Here is a 20,527-nt window from a genome sequence, read left to right as displayed (position 1 = left end):
GATTGTTGTTGGAACTTGGGCGTTGGAACTTGGATTTTCGGATATTTTGTATGTTGATTTGATTTTTAGATGTTGGAAGATGTAATATTATTATTTTGAATGTATTGTTAATCTATGAACTTGGATGTTGGACTTTGTATTTAGATTGGATGTGAATAATGGTGAATTTGTGCAAAATATGCGTAAATGCAGTATGTGACTTTCTGCAGTTGCAATCTGTGCAAATCTGTGCAGTTTGCAATCTGTGCAGTTTTGTGCAGATTGCAATCTGTGCAAATCTGTGCAGTTTGCAATCTGTGCAGTTTTGTGCAGATTGCAATCTGTATTCTGTACAAATTTTTTTTTTTTTCAAACAACCAAAAAAAAAAAAAAAAAAGGGACCCGTGGACCCGGCCCGAACCGGCCCGTTTCAACCGGGCCGGGTAATGTCCGGTTCTTATATTAAAAAATATAATCCCCGGCCCGGCCCGCCCCGTTCCCTTTGAACCTAGGTCCGGTCCGGCCCCTTCAAAATTGGGCCCGGCCCGGCCCGTGCCCAGCCCTAATTACAATTAATGGAAGAGGAAATATAATGAGCTAGTGTTATCTACATCCCCAAGTGAATGAGAACATTCAACAACGGCAAGTTGCTGAGGAGGAAAGCGTATGCAGAGACTTGGTCCAAATGTAAAGTTGGGTGTGAGAATGTGAGGACAAAAAAGACTAAATTATATAAGGACGGATCCGGGGATGAAATCCATCCAAAACATATCCTCTTTTGACTTTTCTCGCTGCATCATTCAACTCGGAAAAGCGGGATAAGAGGATCTTAGGATCATGTTCGTTTATTGTACATTGTGCAATCATAAATCATTTAAAATTTAAAATTAAATATAAATAGTACTTAACAAAAATTAATTGCATAACGTACGATAAATAGACACGATCACGAATTCTCCCGAAAAAAATCCGGCAAGAGTCTTTTCCATTCAACTCAACTTGCAGATATTTTCATCCCGATTGAATTTTCAGTTCGGCCACAACTTTTGAAAATTCCACCTGAGATTTTTCGTTTTTTTTGAAAATTCCACCTTTGTTTTTCTTTGAAAAAATCCACGTCCACTTATCTAAAATTCATTGTATCGTTGTATTTATACACAAAATTATGAATGAAATATTATTCTTTTACCGGACAAACTTACAATATACATGCAATTTTAGCAATATTTTAAGCTAATCGTGAAACTCCTAAGTTCGATACTTTTATAATCTGCGTACTTGTTTGAATAGGATTACTGGTAGGTAGGGTACAATATTTAACTAGCCTATTCAGAGCCCGAACCACTAATTGCCCATCTTTTTAGAAAGAAAGAAAAAAACTAATCGAATAGTGTGTTTTGTTGGACATAATAATGTGATTAGTTTAAGAATTGTCACAATGACATTTGATGTCATATCAAAATCACCAACTAACAAAGAATTAATCCTTTGTTCTTTCGCTATCGAGAAAAATCCCTCTCCATAATTACAGTAATTGGACAACTGAGCAAGAATGTTTATCCACAAGTCAATCCCTTGATTTTTCAACCAGAAAAATATTAACAATCTAGAATTGTACATAAATATTTCAACACTAAAGCAGCTCAATGTGTAATATTACAATATACAATTCAACTAATATGATCAAAGTCTTGGCCAACTCCAGGTGGGAAATTAAAAAAGTGGCCGCCATTTGATCATGCAACTTGGACAAAATATATTATATATGTATACGTTGTCAATATATGACTAAAATCTAATGGTCTTCTTCTTCTTACATGCGGTGCATGATTCAGCCAATCGGAATGTGCTAGCTGGAGACTGAGACTTAGCTTGAGACTGAACTTGAGCTAGAAGCCGAACCGCTTACCAACAGTTCAAGTGTTGGTCGTTTAAGTTCACGCCGTCGAGGAGAGCAAGTTCTGCACATGTACAATATGAAGATAAAGTTGATGATGAGGATACTATTACTCTGCTTCCTCAGCTGCTTCTGGTTTCAGCTGTCCTTTGCTCAAAATGCTACCACTGATCCATCTGAAGGTTCTCTCTCTCTCTCTCTCTCTCTCTCTCTCTCTCTCTCACACACACACACACTTTGCCACATTTAAGTGTTTTTGACCAGGAACTGGGTTTTTTCCCCTCAACAAAATGACATTTTAAGTGTTCTTCAACAATATGAAATGAAGTTTCGAAGAAATTATTGTAAAGCCCTTTTTCTTCCCATATACAAAACATCCAAAAATTAAGGGTAATTTTCCCTTGTAATAATCAATTTGATCTTTCGTTTGGTTCGAGATAGTCTGGTAAGTGGTAACACAAGTCAAATTATGGTGTGATATAATCTAATACACACAAGGACTGAATTAACTGAGAGTGCAGTGAGTGCGTTGAACTCAATATTTGAACAATGGGACACACAAGCAGTGCCGGGGCTGTGGAATATCAGTGGAGAACCCTGCAGTGGATCTGCCATCAATGGCACCGACTTTCAGGACCCCAGTAACAACCCAGCCATCGTTTGCGACTGTTCTTACGACAACAATGCTACATGCCACATCACCAAACTGTATGTTAAACTACTCTCTCTTGATGAACAAGATTTCCATGCCACTGCTGATTTTTCACTTGCTACCTATATATATTAACGTCATAATTTGACTGTCTCGCTCCATTTTATGTAGTTCTAAATGTTCAATCTTTTTGCTTTCCAGGAGAGTGTATGCTCTAAACAAACGAGGGGTGTTTCCAGAAGAATTTGTGGCTCTGAGATATCTCACATTTTTGTATGAATTTTTTTCAACTCCCTTCTCTGTTTTTGGTTCATCAAAATGATATATTGGATATTAAAAATTGTAGAATTATCAGAGAGATGGACAAAAGGCTCACTTAAAACAACACCGATATTGTCTCGACCTTGGTAACACCTGCACAATCCGTTAGGTGTGGGGTTTATCCCAAAAGGCCTTGGTATTAGTTGGAGTGGGATTTGGATATTTAAACTCTTCTTTCTTTATTTCTCTTGCCGATGTGGGATTTCAACAAAAATATGGTGATGTTGGAAGATTAAGAGTTAACAATTACACTTCCTTTCAATTTTTGTAGGAAAATCGATCAAAATTATTTCACCGGTCCCCTACCGGCATTCATTGGCAATATGTCTGCATTGACTGGATTGTAAGTAGTGAGAGAACATTTCTTTAAGTACTCATACTTGTGATGAGACCCGTAGCAATTTGTATACTTCATTTTGAATATCATAATCTACAGTTATGTTCTTTACGCCTTTTTGCTACTATTTATGCCATAATCTACAAAAAAATCATTATGCTTTTATTGAATAATGCGGTACTAGTTTCCTGTTATGTAATGTAATTAAGTTTAATGGTGCTTATCTTTCCCTAACTGATATCTCCATTCAGGTCAATTGGCATCAATTCATTCTCTGGGCCCATCCCCAAGGAGCTTGGAAACCTTATGGAGCTAACTCTGCTGTAAGCCATGAAAAATGAGAGAGCATACAATAAAATTTTGTGTCGTAAACATTAGATACAGAACCTTCTATCACTCTTCAATAATTGCGTTCCAAGTAAGTGTTTGCCTGTTCAACATGACTTGCAGGGGCATCGGATCAAATAATTTCTCCGGAACACTCCCTCCAGAACTTGGTAATTTAGTCAAGCTCGAGGAACTGTAAGTGCTTCATTAAATCATCAAATTTGAATTACATGTTAATTCCTTACGGATGAGCAAAAATTGCACTTTATCGTATGAAATGGGTATTAATCAGTTGCCTTATGATTTTCACAGTTACATGGACAGCTCTGGAGTCGGTGGTAAAATTCCTTCAACATTTGCCAAGCTCACCAAGATGCAAGCCCTGTAAGAACGGTTCTTAAATCGTATTTTAGATTTGTTCGTTTATCCAGTACTTTGAGATTCCTTTTCTTGGATGAGCTTAGTATAAGTCAACTTTTTGAATTTTAGGCGGGCATCGGACAATCCTTTCTCAGGAAAGATACCTGATTTCATAGGGAATTGGACACAACTCTATCATTTGTAAGTAGAGAAACCTTTGATCTTTTGCAGTTTATGAAAGCAGACCTGAGATGGATAATTTGTTCACAAGCTTCTTATATGTTTCTGTAGGTATTTACAAGGGAACTCTTTCGAAGGCCCAATACCAACCAGCTTTTCTAAACTGATCTCATTGAACTCTCTGTAAGTACAAATGTTGCAAAAATTGTAATTCTCTCTCTCTTTCTCCGAAGACGGGATTTCAGTTTATTTTGCATGTAATGATGTAGGCGAATCAGTGATATATACAATGGGAGCTCTTCTCTGGATTTCATAAAAAATATGAAAAACTTGACTGAATTGTAAGTGAAGATTCTCATCGATCCAGATACTTTCATCAAATTTGATATCTTACTCCATCTACTTTTATCAAATTTTATGTTTTTGGAATACAGAAAACTACGAAACGCATTAATCACTGGTACCATCCTATCTGATATTGGAGAATATCAAAGTCTACAGACACTGTACGTACCAGCAAATATAAGCTTGAGTCCCAACGAGACCAATTAGTTTTCTTTCATTCTGACTGCTCCTCTCAACTTATCGTTGGTGTTGCAGGGATCTGAGTTTCAACAATTTGACAGGCCAACTCCCAAGTTCTTTGTTCAACTTGAGTTCTCTTGAATCCTTGTAATCCCCGTCTTTATTATTATTTTTTTCTTGCCTTATCATACATAAGTTATCAAATCTTCAGCATTCCCTACTTTGATTGAAGATCTGACCTTTTGTTTGTTCATCTCTTTTTCTTTTCTGGGTGCCTTCTACTATAATCGAAATGGCCAGGTTTCTTGGAAACAATAGTCTCTCCGGATCTCTTCCGAGCCAAAAGAGCTATGGACTTCGGACTATGTAAGTCCTCGTTTCTTAAAGTAGTCATATAGAATGCACGGTGCATGTATGTGTTTGTGTATAATCGTAAGCATTCTAATCCTATCTTACACAAGTTCTTAATAACTTTCATGCATTTTGTGTCTTTTGATTCTATTTTGTTATTTGCAGAGATTTGTCTCACAATTTTTTATCAGGAAACTTTCCCGAGTGGGTGACCCCAATATCGCCCGTGTACGTGTCCTTTTATCGTTCACCTTCATTTTACCGTTTAAATCACCAGAACATGTTCGGACAAAAAATTATCGTTGAGATTCGTTTTCACAGTGCTACTTGCCTGCTTACTAAGTTTTGATCCTGTACATGGAATTTTCATTTGATAAAGATATAGTTCTTCATATGTTGATTGATTAATGATTTTATGCAGGAACTTAGTGGTCAACAACTTCACATTTGACAGTTCAAACAATACGTGGGTTGAAGTTTCTCTTACTCGTTTTTTAGACAAGCAATACAATCACTACTCTCCCACTACATGTTTCTATTTGGATAACTAATAATTTTTCTCTGTGTTTGCAGTCCTCCTGGATTGAATTGCCTCCAGAGAAATTTTACATGCAATCGAAATACCCCACGATGTAATCTGCTCTTATGTCACCCATCATTTACTATTTTAACGCAGCGTCTTGTTAGAGGAAAAGGCATTGCTTCTTTAGTTATGTATACATATGGATATAGATAGCAAGCATGTTTCCATAAGTTCAGTAATACGCATAACTGGTTAGAAATATGTGACTGAAGAACATTAGTCTGAGTCTTCAATTTGAAGTTTCATCGCTAATCATGGGTAGATTCTGGTATTACAGCAAGCTTCTCAATCAACTGTGGTGGACAGGAAATGATGGGAAGTGACGGCATATTTTATGAGAGTGAATACTCAAATCTTGGTCTAACAACATTCAGTGTATCCAGTACAGAGAATTGGGCTGTCAGCAATGTCGGTTCGTTTACTGATGAAGATAACCCCCCCGCATCGGTGCACAAGACCCTTGCACAAGTCACCAGAACAGATGTGACCCCGGCGCTTTACCAGACTTCAAGAATGTCCACAGGATCACTGAGATACTATGGCCTGGGCCTTGTGAATGGGCCCTACACTGTAACATTGCACTTTGCAGAGACGGTTTATGAAAGTCGGAATTCGCATACTTGGCAAAGTCTAGGACGGCGTGTATTTGATATCTATATTCAGGTAAGACTGCTTATAGAATAAAAATTCCAACTTATTTGAAGTAAACACCTCATTGGACAGGTTTTCGATGTTTTAAGCTACATTAACTAAAGACCGTGATTTAAAGGAGACTAGAATTATCACCTACCTCTTCATTTGGTTGCTAGGGTACCCGCATGACGAAGGACTTTGACATATCGAAGGAGGCAGGTGGTGTTAACCGAGCAATTGTGAGAAAATTTAATGTTAACGTGTCAAAGAATTATCTTGAAATTCATCTGTTATGGGCTGGTAAAGGGACTTGTTGCATACCCACCTATGGTGATTACGGCCCACTAATAGCAGCTATCCATGCTACTTCAGGTATAGTATGTGTTAACTTATAAAGATTTCTTGTGAGTGGTTTAAATGTATTTTTCTGCTGTTAATTGACATTGAAGAATTCGTCTGTTTTATCACTTAGATTTTACAAAGAAGAATTTTACAAAGAAGAGCAAGACTGGGTTGACAGTTGGTATTGCAGTTCTTGTTGGAGTTGTGAGCTTGGTATTAATATTTGCGATTCTATATATGAGGAGGAAAAAATCAAAAAAAGAAGATGATGAAGGTAAACGACCATATCATTACTGGTACCCAATTCAAGTTTCTCTGCTCTGACATTAACACACAGAAGTAAGAATGCTTTCACAAAAGTAAAACTTACGTCACACTGTTTTGTGAATGTGCAGATATTCTAGGATTAGGCCCCCGGCCATATACTTTCAGTTATGCTGAATTGAGAGATGCAACTGAAGATTTTAATCCTTCAAATAAGCTAGGAGAGGGAGGATATGGCCCCGTTTATAAGGTGAAATTCGTATTACATCAATATCATGTACTTGAAGTAATGACAAGAGAAAGGAGAGAGAGCAAGAGAAGAAAATAACTTTTGTTTTCTTTCCTTTCACGTCACGAAATTGTCTTTCTGTGTACATTGTAGGGTACACTTTCTGATGGTAGAGTAGTGGCTGTGAAGCAACTTTCAGTATCATCTCACCAAGGGAAGAGGCAATTTGTATCTGAAATTGCTACCATATCTGCTGTGCAACATCGGAATTTAGTGAAATTGTATGGATGCTGCATTGAAAGCAGCCACCACATTTTGGTTTATGAGTATCTTGAAAACAAGAGCCTTGATCAGGCACTTTTTGGTACAAACCTATCTACCTTTAGGTTGCACAAAAACAACATTGTTTGCAATTTCAAGCACTCTAAAATTGTTAAGAAATGTTTCTGATTGGATGTGTTCACTAATATTTCAGGAACAAGTAACTTGCACCTTGACTGGCCTACTCGATTCAATATATTGTTGGGAACAGCAAGAGGACTTGCTTACCTTCATGAGGAGTCAAGGCCAAGGGTTGTACATCGAGATGTCAAAGCTAGTAATATTTTGCTCGATGCAGAACTCTCCCCAAAAATATCAGATTTTGGATTGGCAAAGCTTTATGATGACAAGAAAACCCACATCAGCACCCGGGTTGCAGGGACAATGTAAGCCATCCTTTATTGTTTTTCCATAGGTTACATATATTATAGCCACACACATTTATACTTGCATGAAATTATAAGACACATCATGTTAATAATGCCACTAATGATCTCAAGAAACATTGTGCAACCATTTGATTATCTTGCATTGTAGAGGCTATTTGGCACCAGAGTATGCATTGTTTGGACATTTGACAGAGAAGGCCGATGTGTTTGGTTTTGGAGTCGTTGTTTTGGAGATCCTCAGCGGAAGACCAAACTCTTACAATAACTTGGATCCAGAAAAGATTTATCTTCTTGAATGGGTAGGAATTGCTTTCGCTTAGCTTCATTTTGGCATTATTATGAAGAACTTATTTATACGTTCCTTTGACCATGGCATGATGTTTTTTTAGGTATGGACTCTACATGAAAACAACCAAACTCTGGGGCTGGTGGATCCAAGATTGACAGAGTTTGATGAAACCGAAGCAACTAGATTGATAAGTGTAGCTCTCATGTGCACACAGGGATCACCGATGGCACGGCCATCTATGTCACGCGTGGTTGCAATGCTCTTTGGAGACATTGACATAGGCACTGTCATATTGAAGCCAAGCTATTTGATAGATTATGATTTTAAAGATGTAACAACATCGTTAACAAGTAGATTTTTGGTGGAGGATGATACCCCATCAACTTCATCCAAGGGTAGTAATGTTCGCCTCAACTATCAGTCGGGAGGCAGCAATGCAAGTGGTGTTTCTGTAAACGTCACTCAAATCACTGCTAGCTAACATTAGAGGAGAAGGAAGGTGATAAATATCGAGAACTGATTTTCACATGCTCCTTTTACCCCTTTGTGCACCCTTGTACTTGTTTTGGACCCTTTCCTTTTATATAATACACATTGTAATAATTAATTCTAATTGTACTTTAGCTTTGGCTTTTGGTAGTGGGCAGGGGACTGGCATGCCAGATTTGAATACACCTTAGCAGATCGATGTATATCCTACTTATTCATACACAATGTTTATAGATATGTTCATGAACCACCACCACTGGATGGAGATCCCACCACTAAAATTTAAGAATGTGTTCAGAGAATTCAGATAATTTAATAAGGCCTTTTTGGGTCAATAAATTGAGCCTTGATTTTGATTGGATGTGTTCACTAATATTTCAAAGACAAGTAACTTGCACCTTGGCTAGCCTACTTGATTCAATATATTGTTGGGAACAGCAAGAAGACTTGTTTACCTCCATGAGGAGTCAAGGCCAAGGATTGTACATCAAGATGTCAAAGCCATTAATATTTTGCTCGATGCAAAACTCCCCCCCAAAAATATCAAATTTTGAATTGCCAAAGCTTTATGATGACAAGAAAACCCACATCAGCACCCAGGTTGCAAGGATAATGTAAGCCATCCTTCATTGTTTTTCCATAGGTTACATATATTATAGCCACACACACTTATACTTGCATGAAATTTTAATACACATCATGTTAACAATGCGACTAATGATCTCAAGAAACATTGTACAACCATTTGATTATCTTGCATTGCAGAGGCTATTTGGCACCCGAGTATGCAATGCGTGGACATTTGAAAGATAAGGCTGGTGTGTTTAGTATTGGAGTCGTTCCTTTGTAGATCCCCAGCAGGAGACCAAACTCTAACAATAACTTAGATCCAGAAAAGATTTATCTTCTTGAATGGGTAGGAATTGCATTCCCCTAAGCTTTATTTTGGCATTGTTGTGCAAAACTTATTCACCCTTTCCTTGGACCATGGCATAATGTTTTTCAGACATGGACTCTACATGAAAACGACCAAATTCTGGCGTTGGTGGATTCGAGATTGACAGAGTTTGACGAAATTGAAGCGACTAGACTGATAAGAGGAGCTTTCATGTGCACGCAGGCATCACCGATGACAAGGCCATCTATGTCACGCGTGGTGGCAATGCTCTCTGGAGATTGACATAGGCACTGTCATGTTGAAGCCGAGCTATTTGACAGATTATGATTTTAAAGATGTAAGAACATCGTTAACAGGTAGCTTTTTGGTGGATGATGGTACCCCATCAACTGCATCCAAGGGTAGTAATGCTCGCCTCAACTATCAGTCGGAAGGCAGCAATGCAAGTGGTGCTAACACTCCTTGGATTCACCCTGCGCCTTCTGTAAACATCACTCAATCACTGCTCGTTGGCATTATTAGAAAAGGAAGGTGATAAATAATGGGAAATGATTTATGCATGCCTTTTATCCTTTTGTGCACCTCTGTACTTGTCCTTGGGTCTTTTCTGCCTCTAAGGTTTTGGCTATGATGATGTATATCTAAAATAACATACAATTTTATAGATATTTGAGTCAAACTTTCATGTCAATTTTGTGTTAGTATGTTGCAATGTAAATCTCCTCTTTTACCCTAATGTAACTCTTTGGTAAGGTTTTTGCATAAGCCAACTCTTTTACATGAATGATTATTAATTGTTTGTCGATCAATGTCACCTGAAGAAAATCTTTGATTATTAATTGTTTCTCACATGAGTGGTCTCAACGGTAGGGCTGGGTAAAACCAAAATGTAGGGAAGTTCATCCTCACCAAAGCAAATCTCAGTTGAAAAATAACCTCGAATCAATCAAAAATTCCAAAGCAAGATCAACCCGTTTAAGGCTGTGGTGCTCATCTAGTTGTCTTTGTGCCTTTTTTCTTTACATTTGGAAGTGCCAGTGCCAGATCACTTGAGGCAACAAGTCCAGGCCCCACATTTTATTCGTTTCTATTGCCTCCACTCAAAGTGACTGTTAGAATTTGAACGTTATAAGCCTACTATTTTCCAATCCCACTTTTTTAGTTCTTGTCACTCACTTTGCTCTTCTCTACAAAAGTATCAATTACATGTACACACACACACACACACACACACACACACTTATTAGCAACACATATACCCCTATATATACTTTCTCTTAGTCTCATCAGAACTCAAAGAAAGGAGAGCTTTGGAGAAGTGAAAGTAGTAGCATAAACTAGAAGAACAAAGGGAGACATCTTAATCTCCCCCCAGAAGCTGAAGTTGCTGCCTGTCAAGAAGTGTTTGTATGTGGTCAAGGCAAACACCTTCTTGACCATCTTATCTAGCTTCAAATTCGCATTCACTACCCCTTCTAGAATCACATCGAACACGTTCCCAAAATCAACCGTCCAGTCCTGGCTTTTGATCAAAGTCTGCATATATTCGGCCCTCCAATTAAGATCCTCGCCTTGTATCGAATGCAGCTGAGGGTCTTTGCTTTAGGTGACCACATTTCCCTTCCATGGCTCGTCACTCGATTGAAGCAACAAAAGTCCCAAAGCCAAACCGACCGACAAGGTGTTGTCGACATCACATAGCCAACCAATTCTTCTGCTTCCCCTGCTTTGAGTAGACTTCCATCATTTTCTTCCACTTAACATCAGCCTCTTGGTCAAGCTCAAAATACTTGATATAGCTTAATATGTCATGCAAAAGCAGCGCTGCACGCCAGGATCAACCTCATTAGCTACAGCCAGTTGCTCTCGCTTGTACTTCACTCTATAAACCCACCAGGTTCCCAGGCCTCTGGCGCCATAGTTGTTCTCAAGGGCGACAAAACCACCTTCATCAGTCGGTCAATACAACAAAGACTATCATCCCCTTCTCAGAGGCATGATTCTGACCGGAAAACCTTCCTTGCAATGTTTTCGAACAACATATGATGATCAGCGATGGTAGGCAAAAAGGTAACTGCTTGGGTAATCTCCAAGCAATAATCATCATGATGGTCATGGTCCTTGTGATGATGAAATTTTTCAATATCAAACTTGAGGCACTAGGCAAAAATATCCAAAACACAGTTGTGCAAGAAGCGATAATCAACGTCGCGCTTGTATCTCTAAGCCGCCTCGTTGGCCGTGTGGATCACCTTCCTCCTCAACAACAATTCGCCTACCTTCGACTTGGCATCCTTTTCCTTGACCTTCACCATTCCGTTTGAATCCGCCTCTTCCCTCGTCCTCCCAGTAAATTTCAAGTGAGCTTTGCCCCATAAAACCTGCGAGAGAATGCAGGGAAGGTGTAGGATACGTCCAAAGGAGCTGGAAATTGGCACAAGATTGTATGCAAGGGTTTTCGAGTGGTTCTGGTGGAGCCACACCGCCGCCGTGAAGAAAGCTTCGTCTTGGTTGCGTTTTCCACCGTCGCCGTGTCTGTCTATAAAGTTGCAGATGAGTTTGTGGGTGGTTAGAGGATTATGCGACTAGGCCGAGGGAAGCACTTGGTTCATCAAAGTTTTGTGGAATTCCATGGTCGACATGGCATCCTTGGTGCAATGGAAGTACATATCAATGTAAGGGTTATTGATGTTGTGGAAGCCTAATTGGCGGAGCAATTGTTGTGAATTGCGATCAAATGACCTTGTTTCGGCATGCTTCCAGAATCAATATCACTAGCAGAAATGCCCGCGCTTTGCTAAGAGTTTTCAAACCATGAATAATATTTGTAGAAAAAATAACTGAAAATGCTACAGAAATACAATCGCATTCTTAAATGTAGCAATTCAGACAACACACGTTTCACATGAATAACGCTCACAAAACCACACATTTACACAATTATCTCCAAATGAAAGAAAAAGCAAGAGATAGGTGAATTGATCCATAAAATAAGTAGTTCAATTTACATTGCTACTCTCTTGTAACTTATTAGAGCTTCTTTGTAGATCAATCATAATGATTTCTTCATTGCTTTCACCAAATATTTCTACAGTTCTACTCTAGTAGTCCAATTGACAGAAAAAAATAGCAAGGGTGATTTTATTCGCTGCTTTGAATGTGTTGTAAAGATAATACCACCAACTAAGGGTGGCAATTGATTCTTGTAATAACATACTATAAAAGCAAAGGTATGGATAAAAAAGAAAATGCATCCTTTGAAAGATATAGACCAAACCTGAAATTCAACGAATTGTTCTTTTACAAAGCGCAACACCAAACTTGATTTCCCAGCTCCAACATCCCCAGAAGCACCTGAAGAAGAACATCAAACATCACTGTGGTGATCATGACATGCAATACCCAAAGAAAATAAACCTACTCATCACATAATGCTAAAATACATATGCCTACATATCCATAATTCCTATGTTTACGAAACATCTTTCGATAAATCACAACCTTCATTTTAAAATGGACTTTTGTATTTGTATTTTGCTTGTGAGTATGGTCTTGGTTAAAACTTAGCATTCTAGCATTTACTTATATGATATCATACAACAAGAAAGCTTTGAGACCCGAGTCACAGTTTATTGTATTCTCGGAGACCCTCAAAATACCAAAGCTAGACAGAGATAAACAACAACACGAAAGAGAAATTTCTACTTTACATGTACACTGACATTTGCACGTGCAGAGCTCTCTTTCCTCATTTCTTTTCTTCCTCACCTTTTGGTTCTTTCTCCTAGATTAAGGAGATTGCTGTTTTGTTTTTAGTGGTTGCCATCATCATCACATTCAAATCAACTTTAGTTAATACTAGCCTCCCTACACGCACTCACACGCGTGCGGAAGACCCTTTTGTAATTGAGGCGTTCTACGCGCGACTTATATAATTTAAATCATAACAAAATAACAGTTGATCTCTAATCTAATTGCAGACACAATCTACAAAACCGTCTTCTATTGAACTTGTGAAGCGTGGGGTGGAGACCTGAATGTAACAAATTGGTGTTAAGTGAATAATTCCAAACATATAAAATTTTGATCATCACACCGAACGCAAACAGAACAATTAGATAAAGAACTGAAGGCATACACAATCTAATTAGACAAATAAGTGAGCTTTCCCATGCTGAAATCTGAAAGACCAAAAGAAATATCTCATTACACAGAAGACAAAACTTAGCAGGACAAAACTTAAAACTAATCAAACATGGTGAACCAATTATAGAGAACATAACCCTTGTAACCAATCGAGAAAAGATGCTTTTAAATCCCAGAAGAAAATAAAAATTAAGAGGAGTTTTTAATAAACCATCATTTCAATTATTTTCCAGTCTTACATTTGGGATTAAACATAAAATATAACTAAAAATGCCAACTTTCTAAAAAAACCTACGACTATTTTTACAAATTTCCATTACCCAATACTGAAAAATGAGAATCACGAAGCAATGAAGAACAAAACACACGAGAACCAAAAAGTTAAAAACAACACGTAACCATTTCAAAGACCCAAAATCCTGCAAGGACAAAAAAAAATCCCATAAAATCAGTACATCAGCGCTCCCTGCAAAACCCCAAAATCAGAAAATTATAAAAAGAACCCAAAATCAATGGTATGGTCCTCCTTTCTCCATCATTCAGTAACTAATGACCTAATGGAAAAGAACCCAAAATGACAGCTTAAAATATGGAAAGTGCTTATAAAAGCTCATGAATAACTTTCGAAGCCTACATAGAAATGGTATAGAGCAGATAACAACACACAATAAAACTTTGCACAGTATAACCTAAATCCGATATGTTGCATTCCCCACACACAGATTGTTCAAAATTAATTTCGTCTCCGTCTTCTTTCAAATCTGATAAAATCCCCAAAACACAAAAAACAGCAGCTAACTATTTTTTACTCTGTAAACAACAATATGCATCTTAACCCATTTAACATATTCAGAAAATAACATCAAACACATTTAACCATGAGATAATATAGAAGTGAAGTCTCACAACTTTCATAAAAAATTATTACTTTCTTAGAGAAAGGCTTGAAAAAATATGTAAATTACTCACCTCTATTACAAAAATGTTACAACAGCTGATAAAAAAGGCCAAAAATACGAAAAGCCGCACCTCCTGAAATAAAAAACAGAACCAAACAACACATTCACAATATCAATCTAAACGATATCCAGAAAAAAAGAAATGAACAGACAAAACCCATGTAAATATACAAAACAAACCAAAAAAAAGAAAGAGCCGAAGCCAGTAAGAAAATCACAAATCTGATACAGCAAAAGGTAACATAATCTATATCGATTTAATTATCCATCCAAAAAGACATTTGAACGAAGAATATTTTTAAGGATCCAAACAACCATTAAACTAAACAATTAAAAGTAAAAACAGCAAAGCATTCATTGAAGAAATATATATATACACACATACATACATATATATATATATATATATATTATAACGTATTTGGCTCTTTATACCTAAAAGAAAAACATTGGCTTTCTTGTATGCACTGAAGTATGCATGTGTCTGAAATTTACAATCTATAGAGACTCAATCTCAGACTCAAAAGACATTTAAAGGAAAAGTAATAAGAAAAATAAGTAGTGGTTATACCTATACTCCATGTGTGGACTGCAATTTCCAATCACAATTCAAAATTCTAGAGGCCTATAAATCAACCACATAGGAAATGATCAGTAGAAGAAAAAGAAAAACAATTGAAGCCAAAATAGCATCTAACAAATCATTTAGAACCATCACAGAAAACAATTTTTGCATATAAGTAATTTAAAGGAATACCATCAGGTCATGCATATATACAACGTACCCAATTAGATAAGTAGCACATCAACAATTGATGATCAAAAAGTTAGTCAACCTCAATTGCTTGAATCTAATTAACTCAAAGATAATAAACAGTCCATTTAATGCACGGGCTGACTGTCAATTTTACAAAACCATAATTCTGTGCAGTTCAAAAACCAAGTGGAAGAATAGGCAAAAACTATCTCATCGCCTGTAAATGTAATTAACTAAATATTAAACTTCACAGCCACAAATAAACCTAAATTCCTCCTAAAACTATCTCATTTAAGCTTGATTTTACTATAATCTATAAGTGTGGTAAATGATGGGTGTCCTCTCAAAGATCTGTATATCCATTACAGACTAATCTTCAGTCTTGCAGAAAATGATATGTTGACTACAAATTCCCGTACTACTAAAAAACACAAATAATTCTATCTACAAACCAAATAATATGTGCAACTTTATGCTACAATGGTAGAATAAGATGGTTGTACAGGACGACACAAAGATTGAGATTTTTTTTTACTTCTAAAATTCTACACACTTTCGAGCCCTAAATTTTCCCGGAAACAAAAGAAAGTGAAAGAAGTCGTACCTGGTTTGAGAGAGTGGACGCTATCAGCGAGTTTGGTGGAGCAGTGATGGCGGAGATCTCTGGTGAGAAAGCTAATAAGATGGACAAAATCATTGAACAAAAAAAACCTCGATTTTTAAAATTAAAGTCAACAAAAATTTGAACAAAGAAAAGAGAACTCAAACCCGAAACAAATAAGTCGGAGAACTCACCTGGAAACCCAAAGTGTCTGCAGGATTGGCGATTTCCTGAAAACCAAGCTTTTGTAGGTTTAAAATTTCTTCCCTAAGGCAACAGATCCAACATTCTCAACTTTAGCTATTTCAGCTACATAATAGAAAGAAAAAAAAAAAAATTTATATAATTAACTAATCTGATTTAAGATTAATCGAAAAGCTTGGAAATTTCAGCTTTAAAATTACATGTCAGGCTGCAAATCTAATAAAAAGCGTAGAATTTTAAAAATGCTGACCTTAAATACAGAGGCCTTCGCAGGCTGCAAAGAAATGTCAGAAACCCGAAAAACCGGATCTCCTGAAACCAAAAACAAAACCAAATTAACCACCATCACCCATAATTCGAAGCCACAAACAAAATCCCCAATATTACAACCCAAATATTTAAACAAAAAAACCCATTTATAAATCCAAATTTACACTCCCAAGTGCAAGACTCTAAGCTCCAACTGTTCTTTCTCAACTTTAGCTATTTCAGCAACATAACATAAATAAATAAATAAAATTAATTTAACTATAATTAACTAATATGATTTAAGATTAATAAAAAAAACTTGGAAATCTGCTTGAATTCAATCTCAAAATTGAAAACGAACACTTCACTTTTTCAAAAGTTGTACAGAGCGAAAAAATAAAAATAAAAAAGACAAATCAAAGTCTCACGAAGGGCCACAACGACAGCAAAATTGCAACAGAAAGAGGAAAAATGTTCAATCAAACCTTTGGATAACTCTTCTCAGGCACACAAATTCAAAACCACAAAAATCCAATCTAAAACATCGATTCACAGACTGAGATGCACAAAATGATATATTAACAAATCCAAAACGAAACACAAAAATTAAGAACCAACAAGCAAATAAATACTGATATCCCCTGCATACGTGAGCACACGTTCAAAAAGCCTCTCAAAGGCTGAGATTCAACTTTCAAATATGAAGACTTTAAGCCACAATTGTTCTTTCTTAACTTTAGCTACTTCAGTTACATAATCAGAAAAAAAAAAAAATTATATTAACTAATCTGGGTTAAAATCACACCTCAGGCTGCAAGTAGAATCAAAACCTTGGAATTTCAAAATCACTGACCTTAAACACACAGGTCTTCGCAGGCTTCAAAAAACAGTCACAAACTCGAAAAACCCAATCTCCTGAAATCGAAAACAAAACCAAATTAACCATCATCACCTATAATCCGAAGCTACAAAACAAAATTCCCAAAATCACAACCAAAAAATTTGAACAAAAAACCCATTTAAAATCCAAATTTACACTCCCAAGCACATTACATTCAAAGCAGACAATTACCCAAATCAAATCGACAGCAGGAGATGCAATCTTTTATGGGCTTCAAATTTTCTTCAAACCGAGACCAAATTCGCTATTCTTCAGCAAGAGAGCGTTGCCGTTTGTAACCCCCGATGAAAAGATCTAAACAAATTTGACTAACAGTAGACAGAGAACGAGAGATAGAGAGAGAGAGGTGAAAATTCCTCGCTGGTGACGAAGCTAATGAATTCGGAGACGCATTCCTGGACGGTGTTCGACTGATCGGCGCGAGTAGAGAGACGAGATCAGAAAGACAGAAAAATTAGGGTTTGAGAGATAAAGAAACTAGGGCAGAGAGACGGAAAGAAAGAAGCAGAAAAGAGGATGGCAACTGAAACCTTCCACCGACGTCGTTCTTTAAAAATAGCTTTATGACAAATTACCCTTGGATAATTTTATGCATTCTTTTTAGCCGTTTCGAATTTGTTTTGGCCGACAGGCATTTGCGTCCAATTTTTTTGTCGAGGACCGGCCTCCGGCTTTCTATATAAAAGATAATTAACTTTAATAATTGTAATAGGAAGTAATGATTATGTCCAAGTCCAACTTTGGGTCTACATTTGTAGGCTATATCTACAAAAAAAAAATACTAAAAAAGTTCAACCTTTGGGTCCACATTACCTAGTTTTTTTTTGGTAATCTTTTTCAACTATAAACCCTAAACCCTGAACAATCTACCGCTGCAAGCAACATTACATCCGCTTTGCAAATTTTTGTGGAACCATTTTAAAAATTCAAATTTTTAAGCACCTGATGATCAAATTTACTGGAAATTCAAAACTTCAAATAGTATCCCTCCTTACCACAGATATGTAGTTTTAAAAATAAAACCAAAAGGAATAATTCCAATTAACATATACTTGAAAACTACCATAGTAATATTGATTAATTAAACTACTTTTTAAATATACCCAGCAAGGTAACTTCTGGGTTTGACAAAAATTTAAAACCTAGGAATGGACATATCACAATCAATTTGTAAGTATGATAAAAGCCCCTATGACAGTATCAAAGCAACTATAATCACAAAGAAGTTGAGAGATTACTTTCTAATTGTCAAAACCACTATTGGATTTATGCAGACATAAAATCTCACAATATTATTACCACAACCTTATGCATAATAGGAACAACACTATAATCATCTGCCTACCAGAAATTAACTCTTCTACAGCAGAAAGTTTAACAACCAACCAACCCTTGAACAAAGCAAAATAACAACCATTATCATCTGGGGAACAAATCCAAATGGCAGCTTTTAGGTACCTACAATTATAAGCAAAGTTTAGAATTCACAAAAAATACTGGGCAAATACTAAGGCTGCCATTTGAAAAAGCTAAACAACAACAAATTTTGACAAACTAACTACAACTAAATTCAGATGACATTCGATATATGAAGACAATCTGAGAAATCAAGGGCTCTAAAATCAATACCATATTTCATGTGCCTTTTATTGATAGTAACCAGGATAAAAATTTGATTTAGAAACTTGCTATCTTTGTCCTTCTAAATATGATATTTTGGCATCGGCAATATATAAAAAAAAAAAAAAAAAAAAAAAACAAATATATCTGAACTCAAAGAAAATATAGAACGAAAATAAAAAAGCAAATTATGAACGGTTAGAAGCTAATTTCATTAGCAATTAAAGCAACCAAGCTCTCTCAACATAAAGATTCATAACACGCCAGGAACCCAGAAATTTGATGAAAATTTTTCTAATCACTCAATTGGATTAGACAAAAGCATGAATTTTTTTCTAAAGCCCAATTATATTAAATCACAAATTTGAAGCAGATTTTGACATGCAATAAGTCAATAAGATAGGAATCGCTTCAGACTAACGTCAATGGCAGGGCCTCCGGAATCGCCCAATCTAAACCAACCATTAAAAAAAAAAAAATCTATTAACATGATCCTCAACCTAACTATAAAGAGGAGCTTTATAACATGCCAAAACAACCAAGCCCAACAAATTAACGAACTAATTTTTCTTAATCAGTAATAGCATACATATTATCAAATTATCAATCAATAATTCACATATCGTTAAGGGTTAAACAAATATATGACGACTGAAAATTTACTCACACATCTAATATATCCTTGCATTTCTATTTGAATTCAGAGTGTGGAAATCACATCAACAAATCAATGCCCTAAATTTTTATCATCCTGAACTGAAAAAATCTGTAAAATCTAAAATTTTTGACCAAAAATGCTAACTTAGGAATATGAGGAAATTTGCAAATTAGCTAAACAATGCTATTATTTATCCAATCAAAGGCAAACTGGAATGGTGCAGAACTAACACTACAAAATTCGTTAAACTAAACAATGGGTAGAATGTTTATAAGATTTATATTTTATACAAAAATTAATCTTCTAAAAAAATAAAAACCACAAATTTTTTGTTAAGCAATCGCATGGATTATAAATGCCAAAGTTTAGATGATGGTAGGCGTCAGATTACCTCTTTCGCCGAAGATGCGAAACCCCTCATTGCCGACGTGGCGGGGCGGATCCTCCGCCCCAAAATCTGAACCAACACAAAGATTAGGCAGTAAATCACATAATAATAAATTAATCAAGTGTTTTATATAATGAAAGTTCATAAATTGCAGAAGTAGAGGGTGTACCATAGCTGATGAGCTTCCAGCTCCCACTTTTTGCCTTTAAATTCCAACATCTTTGATTCTTTCACACAAAATCACACTGAACGCAAACAAAAATCAGAAACAAAATACGAACTAAGAACTGAAAATTTCGGTGAAAGCACTGAGAGAGATGAGGAGGAATAACAAATGATTTACTGGAAATATGGAAAAAAATCAGATCAAAATTCGGACAGAAATAAACAATACACATTAGGGATTTGGGAAGGGGGACGAACCTGTTTGGCGGATTGGAGCCGGGATCGGATCGACGATGCGATGTGTAAAAAATGAGCGTTGAGGGAGCGGAGCAGCAGCAGCCAACACTTCCCTGCGGTACTTACTTGAAAACCCAGATCAAACCAACCCTTAAGTTTTAAGGTCATTGTGCACGTAGCCCACGTCATCACTTAACGGTAGAGTTATCAGTTTGATTAAAATATTGTTTTAAAATTAAGCCTTTAAGTATGGCTCTAGAACGAAAAAAATTTAAT

General features: G+C 36.4%; 1 protein-coding gene and 1 long non-coding RNA gene across 5 annotated transcripts; one reads left to right on the top strand and one right to left on the bottom strand.

The window, feature by feature from the left end:
* Positions 1-1,319: 1,319 nt before the first annotated feature.
* Positions 1,320-8,613, top strand: LOC137724509 (probable LRR receptor-like serine/threonine-protein kinase At1g56140). Its single transcript, XM_068463252.1, has 24 exons — positions 1,320-2,058; positions 2,398-2,584; positions 2,730-2,801; positions 3,121-3,192; positions 3,438-3,509; positions 3,637-3,708; positions 3,826-3,897; positions 4,003-4,074; positions 4,165-4,236; positions 4,323-4,394; positions 4,488-4,559; positions 4,654-4,725; positions 4,879-4,944; positions 5,095-5,157; positions 5,351-5,395; positions 5,503-5,561; positions 5,790-6,175; positions 6,322-6,517; positions 6,618-6,761; positions 6,883-7,001; positions 7,134-7,344; positions 7,456-7,687; positions 7,839-7,989; positions 8,080-8,613. Exons 1-24 carry the CDS (start codon positions 1,947-1,949, stop codon positions 8,458-8,460), a joined length of 3,072 nt encoding a protein of 1,023 aa, XP_068319353.1. The 5' UTR covers positions 1,320-1,946; the 3' UTR covers positions 8,461-8,613.
* Positions 8,614-9,711: 1,098 nt separating this feature from the next.
* LOC137724512 (uncharacterized) lies at positions 9,712-20,400 on the bottom strand. 4 transcript variants are annotated; one of them, XR_011067425.1, is made up of 13 exons: positions 20,273-20,400; positions 20,019-20,094; positions 19,853-19,918; positions 18,598-18,641; positions 17,136-17,197; positions 16,284-16,345; positions 16,024-16,138; positions 15,833-15,903; positions 15,043-15,096; positions 14,482-14,544; positions 12,644-12,720; positions 11,619-12,163; positions 9,712-9,839 (listed from the first exon to the last, which is right to left on the bottom strand). It is a non-coding gene; the product is annotated as an uncharacterized lncRNA (long non-coding RNA). The 4 variants fall into 4 exon arrangements; XR_011067424.1 differs by lacking the exons at positions 9,712-9,839; positions 11,619-12,163; positions 18,598-18,641; ... (1 more) ...; positions 20,019-20,094; positions 20,273-20,400 and adding an exon at positions 17,355-17,817 and having other exon boundaries at positions 12,343-12,720; positions 17,088-17,197; XR_011067423.1 differs by lacking the exons at positions 9,712-9,839; positions 11,619-12,163; positions 18,598-18,641; ... (1 more) ...; positions 20,019-20,094; positions 20,273-20,400 and adding an exon at positions 17,355-17,817 and having other exon boundaries at positions 12,343-12,720.
* Between the last annotated feature and the right edge of the window lie 127 nt (positions 20,401-20,527).

Source organism: Pyrus communis, chromosome 2 (genome assembly GCF_963583255.1).
Source record: "Pyrus communis chromosome 2, drPyrComm1.1, whole genome shotgun sequence".
NCBI lineage: Eukaryota > Viridiplantae > Streptophyta > Magnoliopsida > Rosales > Rosaceae > Pyrus > Pyrus communis.
This window is presented reverse-complemented; position numbering and strand designations above follow the sequence as displayed.